Here is a 12,111-nt window from a genome sequence, read left to right on the forward strand (position 1 = left end):
TTTTTATTTCAAAAATAAATTTAATAAGGAAAAATACTTTCAGCATACTGAAAGCTTGTGTATATATATAACTTGGTATCATAATATTAAATTTTTTTAATGCATAGATAGGCACTATTCGCATGGAGTTATATAAACAACATAGAATCCCCAAGGTGAGTCAATCCAAAATGTGACATTTTAAAAATCTGGTAGAGATGATTAGTTTAAAGTGTTTCTTCAGTTATATATGGCTTTTTTTGGTATGTGTATCCAATGCTCTATTTGATCCTTCTAGGCAACTGGGACATCTTGTGAGAATAACTTAAGTTGACTAAATAATTTATTTTCAGGGTAGGCTTGCAAAGCAAGTTAAAAAGGCGGAGAATTCAGGCCACTTAAACTGTACATGACTGCAGTTGGAAGAAGGCCTTTTGGGGCATAATTAAGCAGTCGTGATAAAAACTGCCTTCCTGAAACACAAGATTTAAGCCTGGGATGCTTCAAATTTAAATAAAGGATGGTTCAACTATGATAGTCATACCTTTTCAATGTTAAACATCTTCATTGAGCTTCTGATAAGGCATAATTTACACTGTGGTGTGTACACTCGGAAGTCAGCAGAGGTTCTTAGTTCCAGGGCGATTCTGTTAGGAAGTCTCAGGTCAAATTGAGCATCACTAGGCTGATGTGGGTTAGTATAAGCTGTGACCCTGTGACTGAGCACATGGCATGGTCCCTGCTCAGCTACTTCAATTGCATGTTGCTCTGAGGTGTCACGGCAATGCTCTGAGGTGTCACGGCAATGTCCTTTCTTTGGTCTTGTGTAAATAACACGTATCATTTCTGCTAGCTTTTGTTATAAAACCTGGCAGAATGCCATAAGGGAGACAGCCATGTTGGGGAACCTTCCCGTGGTACAGGTGTTCCCAGGGACATCAGTTTGGAGCTCAGAGGTGGCGTATGGCTGATTCTTCTCATTTCCAAGAGTAGCAGACAGGAGTACCCTCTCCTCACTCCACACATGCAATTGCGAACCTACATTTATCCGTGATTGCGCCGTGCCTCCAGTCAGGGCACTTCTAGATCCACTCAGTTTTAAAGAGTTGGTTTTCTAGAATTTAGTTTTCCAGTTTTGAAGAACTTCTTTAATTCCCGTAATTCCTGGGGCTTCAAACTCTGATCCACCCCTGGGGTCAATTTATAGCTCAGAGGAGACATAATGTAACCATTTTGGTAAAGACAGATTCTCTTGCAGAACTCAAAGGTACCAAACATAACTCCAAAATATGGAACTATCTGTTTAAAAATAAAATGAAAACCATGTTAAAATCTTAGAAAGAAAGTGTCAGTGTGTCTGCAGTCAACTTGAGTCTGGGTAAACTGAGTTAAAGGCTGTGGATAATACAACATGGTAATTCTTTTTGGAATCAGATGGCAGGTGGGGGTGGGGAATGGCAGAGCAGTCGAAGGGCGCTGGGGAAGCACAGGTCTGGATTAATATCCAAGTAGATGATGTGACTCTTCCTTTCAATACATGCTTGTCTTGATTGGAACCATTTATGTGTCAATTAGTACAAGGTTAGTCCAGAGTTCTTTTTTTTTTTCCCCCCAAAGAATGTAATATGTGAGGTTTTGTTTTTTTTCTTTCTTTTTTTCAATCCTCACCCAAGGATATGCTTAGAGAAGAGAGAGAGAGGGGGAGAGAGGGGCAGACATTGATGAACTGCGTCCCACATGCACCCCGACTGGGGATCAAACCTGCAACCTACGTATGTGCCCTGACTGGGAATCGAACCCACAACATTTGGTGTACAGGACAATGCTCTAACCAACTCAACCACCCAGCCAGGGCAGTCCAGAGTTCTTAACCTTTTTTTGGTCATAGAGTTTTGGGGATATGATGAAAGCTATGGATCCTTTCCCCAGAGAGAGGCACATATGCACACACATCTACATTCTTCCACACAATTTTAGGATGGGGGTTAGGTTCCCCATGGGAGTCCATGAACCCCCATGGTAGGAACCTCTACATTAAACAGTCAGCTCCTCGGGCATGGGGTATCAGATGCCCCAACATTGCACAGGGTCCTCTCTCTTCAGGGATGACAGCCAGGCTGCACTTCTGGGCCTTGGGCTACCGTCAGTATTAGAGGGGACATTTCCATGCCGACTATATGTGGAGCGGCAAAGGAACAGGCTAGAACTGGAAGAGGCGGAGAAATAGTAGAGACGGACCACTCTTCTCACCTTCAGCAAGTTGGCTGCCAATCCACTCCAGAGCCCCAGTACTCCCTGGGCCTTCACTATCTGCCGGAAGCAGTCTGTGGCTCCTGAGAAATGGACATCTACTCCTCCACAGTGGGGGAGGAAGGGGCTCTGAGCCTGGCAGGAAACAGAAGATGGGATGAGGAGGGAAATAAACGTTTTAGTCAAAGTAGCCAGGGTCGCAAGTCTGGACTCTGGATGCCATGCTCCTGGCCAAGAGGATGGCAAAGAATGGCTGTCACAGGGCTCTTCTTTTTCCATGGGCAGTAAAGTCATGACACATTGCTGGCAAATTTGTGGCTTATTTTGCTTGGAAAGAAGCAGCCATTTGGGACAGGCTCAACTTCACCCTTAACGTTCCTTCCCAATCTATGCCTTCTGGACATGATCAACACACACTCCCATGCCCTTAATCTTTTTTAAGTGCCCCCGTTTCCTTGTCTTAACTGATTTATCCCCTTGCTTATTTTTATTTATTTTTTTAAAATAGAAACAGACTCATAGATACAAAGACATCAAATTTTATTATTTTTAATTTATTGATTAGAGAGAGAGTGAGAGAGAGAGATCGATTTGTTGTTCCACTTATTTATGCATTCATTGGTTGATTCTTGCATGTGCCCTGACCGGGGATTGAACCAGCAACCTTGGTGCAAGGGGACGACACTCTAACTAACTGAGCTACCCGGCTAGGGCTTTATCCTCTTGTTTAGACCTCTGCTGTGGCACAGTCTTTCTGGCATGAGTTATTTAGGTACAATATCTGGCCTTGCAGCCAGAGAGCTCAGGGGAGCAGGTACTGGGCCTTCCTCACTGTTCTAGCTCTTCAGGGCCTAACATCCTTCATTGCACATAATGTCAGACCAAATTTACCTCAATATCAGCGTCACTAGTAGCTTTCCCCCAAATACAACTGTTTACCTGTGACCAGGCTCAAATAAGCTACATGAATGGTCATGAAGTAAAAAAAATGGCCAATATCTACTGTTAGGTGTCAGGCATTACACTGAGTCCTTTACATGTTCCAGCTCATTTAATTTTCACAAAAACCTCATGAAATAGGTAATTTTATCTTATTAGCTTGATTTTATAGATGACAAAATGGAGTCTGTGAAAGGATAAATCTCCAAAATCACAGAACAGAAGGGACAAAGCATCAACTTGAATTTGGGTCTGTTTGATGCAAAACGAAGCTCTACACCACTAAGTTGCACTGCCTTCTGATGCCCAGCACGGAGAATGCTATTGTAGCTCTTGATACGCTTGTTACCACACATCCACGCTGAACGTGGCTGCCGTAGCATGTACACTGAATAAACTATTTATGCAAAGACTAGAGCTCGTGGTATGGTGTGAATCAGGGCCTCTCTACAAGTGTCATACCAAACTGACATTCACAACACTAAAGAAAACATGTATTGCTGGTTGCTTCCTATGGACTGAATGTTTACGGGCCCCCACAATTCATATGTTGAGCCCTGATCCCCAGTGTGATAGTATTTGGAGATAGGGCCTTTGGGAAGTGATTAGGTCATGAGAGTGGAGCCCTCATGAATGAGATTAGTGCTCTTATAAAGAGGAACTTGGAGATATGATCTCTCTCGCGCCACCATGTGAGGACACAGCAAGAAGGCCGGTGTTTACAAACCAGGAAGTGGGGTCACACCAGACACCCAGTCAATCTATTGCTTCCTTGGTTTTGTACTTCCCCAGCCTCCAGAACTGTGAGAAGTAAGTATTGTTTAAGCCACACTTAAACAATGGTATTTTGTTATAGCAGCTTGAACTAAAATACACCCAAAGGAAGAAGGAATGGTAAGGCTATATACTAGTGCTTCTCAACCCTTAGCTTCATATTAGACTAACCAGGGATGCCTTTCAAAACCATCAATGATTGGAATCCACTCCTAGAGACTGCGATTTAACTGACCTAGGGTGAGGCCTGGACATCAGCATTTTTGGCAAGCTCCCCAAGTGGTTCTGATGTGCAGCCAGGGTTGTGTAGGCCCAAAGTTGCTGGGGGCTCAGACCTGAGTCTACTAACTGGCTGCTGATACTGAGAGTGCTTGGGAAAAGTACATGGGCTCTGAAGCCAGACTGCTTGGACTGAGTCCCTGCTTTGCCACTCACTAGCTTTGTGACGTTGAGCAAATGGCTTGACCTTTCTGAGCTTCAATTTCCTCATCTGTAAAATGGTGTAATAATAATATCTACCTTATAGGGTTCTTGTCAAGATTAAATGAACTACATGTAAAATGCTTAGAACAGCATTTGACATATAGCAAGCACTACATAAGTAACCATCATTATTAATATTATTATTTATTATCTAAACCTGGAGAAGAGACAAGTCTGCTGACGACTAAACCAACCCACTAGACTGGAATGCTAGACTGCCATTTGCCCAAACTGTATCTTACTAGTAAAGAGAAACAAACATGTTAGGCTGCTAGTCACAGGACCTGAACTTAAACACTCCCTCCGCATGATCCCATAGATGTCTAGATTAGATCTATAGATCCCAGGATGGGCATGCTGCTTTTGCTGCATAGCACCATCTGAAAAATATCAGAGGAGCCAGGTCCTAGTCCAGGCTTTGCCTTTATCTATATCTATCATCTATCTATCTATCTATCTATCTATCTATCTATCTATCTATCTATCTATCTATCTATCATCTATCTATCTATCTATCTATCATCTATCTATCATCATCTATCATCTATCTCTATCTATTATCTATCTATCTATCTATCTATCTATCTATCTATCTATCTATCTATCTATCATCTATCTATCATCTATCTATCATCATCTATCATCTATCTCTATCATCTATCTATCTATCTATCATCTATCTATCTATCTATCTATCTATCTATCTATCTATCTATCTATCTATCTATCATCTATCTATCTATCATCTATCTATCTATCTATCTATCTATCATCTATTTATCTCTATCTATCATCTATCTATCTATCTATCTATCTATCTATCTATCTATCTATCTATCTATCTATCTATCTATCTATCATCTATCTATCTATCTATCTATCTATCATCTATCTATCTATCATCTATCTATCATCTATCATCATCTATCATCCTTACCCAAGGATATTTCCCTCCCCCCACTGCTTTTCAGAGAGAGTGGAAGAGAGAGAGAGAGAGAGAGAGAGAGAGAGAGAAACATTGATTGGTTGCCTCCTGCACGTGCCCCAACCTGGGCCGGGGATCCAGCCTGCAACCAAGGTACATGCCCTTGGCCGGAATCAAACCCCAGACCCATCAGTCCTCAGGCCAACGCTCTAACCACTTGGCCAAACCAGCTAGGGCAGCTCTGCCACTATCTGTATAACCTTGACGAAGTCGTTTAGTTCTTTGAACCTAAGTTTGTTCACGTGTCAAGTTAGGAGATTGGAATGAAATGACCTTGAAGGCCCTTTCTTGGTCCTATAATCCATGCTGCTGGCCCTAATGTATGCTCCTTCCTGACTCTGAGCTTTCAAACCTGCCATTTCCTCTGCCTTGCTGAGTCTGTCCGGTTGATCAGAATAGATACCACTTCCTCCAGGAAGTCTTCTCAGATCCCCAAAGTTGGCAGCCTAGTAAGCACTTCTGGTCACCCTGTACTTCTCCTTCATGGCATGTGACACACTATGTAATGATTTGGTGTATAATTATTTCTTTCATGTGTACTCCCTGCCACAACCCGACCTCTGGAACTGTGCAGTGACCATGTCTGCCTTGTTTGTGGTTTTATCCCTAAGGCCTACCAACATTTCTGATATGCAGTATGTTAATACATATTGAGGGAAAGAAGGAATAAACTTGCAGTAGGTAAAAAAAAAGACAAATACTTCAAAGCCAAGCACTCAATGGTTTCTGTGATAAACTTCACAGAGGTCTCCCAGCAAGGCAACATTTCAGGTTGTTCATTCTTTCCATGAGTACTGAAATAAACAATATTTTATAAATATATAAAAGCCACCCTTTGACCAAAGCAATCCTACTTCTAGGAATTTATTCTACAGATGTATTTGCCCATGTAGGAACTGATGTATTTTATAAGGATTTTTTTGTTGTAACATTATTAGTAACAGCAGGAAATTGGAAATAATCTAAATGTCCACCAACACGGGGCTAGTTAAAGAAATAGTACATCTGTTATGCTACATGAAATGTCAGGCACAGCAAGACAAATACCATATGATTTCACTTAAAAAACAAAATAAACAAGCAAACAAAACAGAAACAAACTCATAGATAAAGGATATTTTTATGGTTGCCAGATGGGGGGGTAGTGTGGAGAGATGGGTGAAAAAGGGGAAGGGATTGAGAAGTACAAATTGGTAGTTACAAAACAGTCCCAGGGATATAAAGTACAGCATAGGGAATATAGTCAATAATATTGTAATAACTATGTATAGTGTCAGATGGGTACTAGATTTATCAGGGTGATCACTTTATAAGTTATATAAATGTCTGATCACAGGGTTGTATACCTGAAACTCATGTAATATTGCATACCGACTGTAATTGAAAAATAAAAAATATTTTAAAAAATAAATAGTACATCATACTATGGAATACTATGTCACCATTTTAAAATATGTGGCAGCTCCATCTAGACTGATATGATATGTAACATCTCCAAGATACACTTTTAGGTAAAAAAAAAAAAAAATGGTGCACAGAGTATATGTAATAAGCTGCTCTTTATCTAAAAACAAAAAAATAAATTCACATGTTTGTGTATCTTTGCATAGACCATCTTTGGAAAGATTCAGGTAAGTAAGTGGAAGTGACAGTGTTGTCTGCAGAGAACTTGTAGGCTAAGGGACGAAGGTTGGGGAAGACTGACTTTTCAATGTATACTCTGTGCACCTTTGGGGTTTTGTATTATATGCATATGTTAGCAATGCAAAAGGTAGAGTACATAACTTTAAAAGAGCATTAATCAAGAAAATGAGAAGGTGAGCCACAGACTGGGGAAAATATTTACAAGACACATCTGATGAATAACCGTTATCCAAAATTTACAAAAAAACAACAACAAACAAAAACAAAATCTCTTGAAACTTTATAAGAAAACAACCTGACTAAAAATTTGGCCAAAGACCTCAACAGACACCTCACTAAAGAATATAAAAAGAGGATAAATAAGCATATGTATAGATGCTCCACATCACATGCATCAGGGAAATGCAAATTAAAACAACAATGAGGTACCACTATACACCTAATAGAATGGCCAAAATCTAGAACACCGACACCACCAAATGCTGGAGAGGGCGTGTAGCAACAGGAATGCCATTCATGGTACAGCCACTTTGGAAGACAGTTGGGCAGTTTCTTACACAACTAAACATACTCTTACCATATGATCCAGCAGTTGTGCTGATTAGATGGTTAGATCTTGGTGTTTATCCGAATAAGTTGAAAACTTATGTCCATACAAAAACCTGCACCCAGATATTTATAGCAGCTTTCTTCATAATTGTGAAAGCTTGGACACAACCAAGATGTCCTTGGTTGTCCTTAGGTGAATGGATAAATAAACCGTGGTACATCCAGAGAATGGAATATTATTCAGCAAGAAAAAGAAGCCATGAAAAGACATGAGGAGAACTTAAATGCATATTACTATGAAAAAAGCCAATCTGGGCACAGCCACTGTGGAAAGCGGTATGGAGTTACCTAAAAAAATTAAAAACAGAACTGCCTCGTGACTCAGTGATTCCATTGCTGGGAATATATCTGGAGAAACCTGAAACACCAATTCAAAAGAATATATGCACCCCATGTTCACTGCAGCGTTATTTACAATAGCCAAGATTTGGAAGCAGCCCAAATCAGTAGATGAGTGAATTAAAAAAAAAAGGTGTGGGACATTTACACAATGGAATACTATGTGGCTGTAAAAAGAAGGACATCTTACCTTTTGTGACAGCATGGATGGACCCGGAGAGTATTATACTAAGTGAAATAAGCCAGTCAGAGAAAGACAAGTACCATATGATTTCACTTATATGTGGAATCTAATGAACAAAATAAACTGACAAACAAAATAGAAACAGACTCATAGGTACAGAGAACAGACTGACGGTTGCCAGGGGGGAGGGGGGTTGAGGGGCTGGGTGAAAGAGGTGAAGGGATTAAGAAAAAAACTCATAGACACAGACAACAGTCTGGTGATTACCAGAGGGAAGGGGGGTGGGGGGAGGTAGAAGAGGGTAAAGGGGGGATAAATGGCGATGGAAGGAGACTTGACTTGGGGTGGCGAACACACAATACAATATACAGATGGTGTATTATAGAATTGTGCGCCTGAAACCTATATAATTTTATTAACCAATATCACTCCAATACATTCAATACAAAAAGAATAATTTTTTAAAAAAGAAAGTAAAAGGCCAATCTGAGAAGGCTACAGACTGTATGATTCCAACTATATGACATTCTGGAAAACTATGGAGACAGTAAAAAGATCAGTGGTTGCCAGGGTTTGGGGGAGAGGGGAGGAGTGAATAGGCAGAGGAAAGGATTTTTTAGGGCAGTGAAAAGACTCTGTATGATACTATAATGACGGATACATGTCATTATGCATTTGTCCAAACCCACAGAATGTACACCACCAAGAGTAAGCCCTAAAGTAAATTATGAAATATCTATGTAGGTTCAATTGTACCATGTAACCACTCTGGTGGGGTAATGCATTGTGCGGGCAGTGAGTATGTGGGAAGTCTTTGTACCATCCTTTCAATTAAAAAGTTTTTTAAACGTTTTTTATTGATTTTAGCGAAAGAAGAAGGGAGAGAGAGAGAAAGAGAAAAACATTGATGTGAGAGAGAAACATCGGCTGGCTGCCTCCTGCTCGAAACCCAACTGGGGATCTGACCCAAAACCAGGGCGTGTGCCCTGATGGGGAATCGAACCGGTGACCTTTTGGTGCACAGGACGATGCCCAACCAACTGAGCCACACTGGCCAGGGAAAAATTTTTTTTTAATTAAAGTAAGTTGGAATACAAAATTGCATTAGTTTCAGGTGTATAACATAGTGATTTGACATTTATATACCATGATAAGTCTATTAACCATCTATCACTGTGCAAAGTTATTACAATATTACCGGCTATATTTCCCGTGCTGTACACCGCATCTCCAGGGCTAATTTATTTTATAGCTGGAAGTTTGTCCCTCATATTCCCCTTCACCTTTTCACCCATCCCCCACCCCTTCCTGTCAATTTTGAGGTCAACCTAAAACTGTTCTAAGAAAATAAAGTCAATTTGAAAAAGGCACTTAAAAGGAGAGACAAAAGGAAGAAAAGAGTCTGCTAGCTGGAGCAAACAGGAGCTCAGAACCTTTTGCTTGTTCTTTGGAAACAACTTTATCTTCCGAGGACATATGGGACCCAAGTCAGAAACCAAACTGTCCGGTTCCCAAACCATCTGAGGACACACTTGCCTGGAAGGCAGTTGTGGTGGAGGCTTTTGTCATTTGGCAACCCCTCAATAATCAAAACCAATAGCATTGAAGTAAAAGGACCTTTCTGCACTGTGAACCGCACGGCCCAGGGCCCAAGTTTCTCTTGGCAGAGCCAGGGGCTCAGAGCTGGGAGGCACTACGGCTCTGCAGTGGAAATGTCCTCAAAAGTTGGGTGCAGGCAGCTGCCCCCAGCATGGCCCGCCTAGAAGATCCCCTCCCCTCCATCCAGGCTGAAGAGCATGCCCCCTGGTTCAGCAGCAGCCAGAGGAGGGCCCGGGATACGGGAGGGGGCAGTGAACAAATGGACAGCAGGTTAGTATTCTGCTTGGAAAGAGAAGACAGTAAGTTCCTGCGTGCTGGTGGGGGGTGGGGTGGGGAAACAAAAAGTGCAGCTGGGCCAGGCTAGAGAAAGCAATTGAGATGCAAGGGAGCGGAGCTGCCGGAGCTGCCCAGGAGGAGGCCGGTGGGGTGCTCGCAGCAGCAGTTGCAAGAGCCAACTTTTAGTGTCACCTTGATTGGGAATGAGATGGGGCAGGAAGGGTGGGGGAAAAGACTGGGAAGATGACAGTTTCCAGGAGGCCGAGACTATACAGATACATGCGTTGCTTGCACATGGTGGCCTCTAGGTAAATGCCTTTTAAAGGAGCCCAACAAATGAATAATTAACTTTCCTACCCTCCCAGCTTGCCATTATCTATAGAGATAGAGGGTCTTTTGAGGTTTAGTGATGCTAACTCATCTGTGTATTTATAGCAATCAGGAAACATAGAACCGCACCTGGACCAGCTTTTATAGTTCTAATCAGGCCTTCAATGCCATGCGTAGATTCTGAAGAGATGCTTCAAGAACAATAAAAACAGTGCCTCAGCTTTATTGACTATTATCCTGTGCCTGGCTCGGTGTCTGCATTAACCCGATTCAGTCCCCCCTCTCCACGTAGGAGCGAGGCGCTATGCTTCTCACAGGCCTTTACAGGTGAGGAAGATGAGGCTCAGGGAGGGTTCACAGCCTGCCCAGGTCCATGCAGGAGTAAGGGGCAGAGCTGGCAGCCAAAGTCCACACCCCTGACCATGGAGCTACTCTGCCCATTGAAGCTTGAAGACAAACACACAGCCATAACCAAAGAACTTATATGCATATATGCACAGCCCGTGGACACAGACAATAGGGTGTTGAAGGCCTTGGGGTGGGGCAGGGGGTGGGGCAGGGGCTGGGTGGAGGGGGCAAAGGAAGGGGGAGGTGAGGGATATCTGTAATACTTTCCAATGAAGTAAATAGATAAATAAATAAAAGAAGTACAAATTGGCAGTTAAAACACACACACAAGCAACAGCTACGTGGGAAAAAAAAGAGGTGAAAACTGGTTTCTAAAGCTGCAGTGGGAATTCCCACAGAAGTGGGTGTAGGCAGCGGGGAGGGGTCAGCAAGCTCTAGCCATCTCCTGACAGCAACTGCACCCGTCTGCTCACAGCTGTGGGTCTTTCTTGGCTGACCCCAGGCCATTTCTGGGGCTTTGTTTCCCTCTCCCCTACCTCTCTCTTCACCCCCACTGTGGAGGTAGGCTGGGAGTGGAGAGGGGTAAATTCCCACCTTAGCTGCTATTACTGTTTAGCTGGAGCTCAAAGAAGCTTGCTTAGGACATTTTGATTCCCAGGCTTTATCTCTTCAAAGGAGTAAGCCCAGGTCAGGTCCGGAGAAAAGGGCAGAGTGACTCGACAAGAGGGGAATGGAGAAGGCTCCTCCTTCCTCTCTCCTTTCCTGCCCTCTACCCTCTAGGGACAGTCACGTTTCCACAATCAACAACTGTCATCCCTAACATATTTAGGGCATGCTATACTTTTTGAAAAAAACAAAGGGAAGCATTTTCCTTTCCCTGCACCTTAACAGTGACTCTCAAACAAAGCCACCTTGCCTGAGGGATATCCAGACATCTACCTCAGACTGCCAGGCAATGCCACTGACTTAGGCAGAAGAAGTCAGTCCCCAAAGGGGCAGGCCCAAAAGTAAGATGACAACAGGGAGTTGAAAATACAACAAGCTGAAGGTAATGTTCCCACCCTCTCCCACGACCCTGACAGCCTAGAGCCCAGCAGTGTTTGCACTTCAAGTCAGGTAAGCTGGTCTGTTGGGAAGTAGAGCTCTGTTCCTACTGAGAAACCTTGAACAAGGCAGAGAACTTGGCACTGTTAGCACCTCCTAGCAGGTGTGATGATCACGATTTCCTTTTCCCTCTTGGGGCTTTTCACCCGCTCTCTCTCCCAGGGGCTCAGAGAGCCAGTCGGCCTTTCTTTCCAGTCCCTGAGCGGCGTGGTCAGTTTGTGGCTGGCCAAAGGTCCGTGGCTGCTGACGGATCAATGCTCCTCATTCT

General features: G+C 42.8%; 1 protein-coding gene across 1 annotated transcript in view; it reads right to left on the minus strand.

Annotated features, from left to right (window-relative positions):
- SLC25A43 (solute carrier family 25 member 43) overlaps nucleotides 1-12,111 on the minus strand; it is a 33,494-nt gene continuing 21,383 nt past the window's right edge. The window contains exons 4-5 of the mRNA XM_087813650.1: nucleotides 2,230-2,364; nucleotides 1-1,278 (exon numbers count right to left, since the gene is read on the minus strand). Coding sequence (XP_087669776.1) covers nucleotides 1,078-1,278; nucleotides 2,230-2,364 — 336 coding nt within the window. The 3' untranslated portion in view covers nucleotides 1-1,077. The remainder of the gene's footprint in view (nucleotides 1,279-2,229; nucleotides 2,365-12,111) is intronic.

This window comes from Miniopterus natalensis, chromosome X (genome assembly GCF_054644295.1).
Source record: "Miniopterus natalensis isolate mMinNat1 chromosome X, mMinNat1.hap1, whole genome shotgun sequence".
NCBI lineage: Eukaryota > Metazoa > Chordata > Mammalia > Chiroptera > Miniopteridae > Miniopterus > Miniopterus natalensis.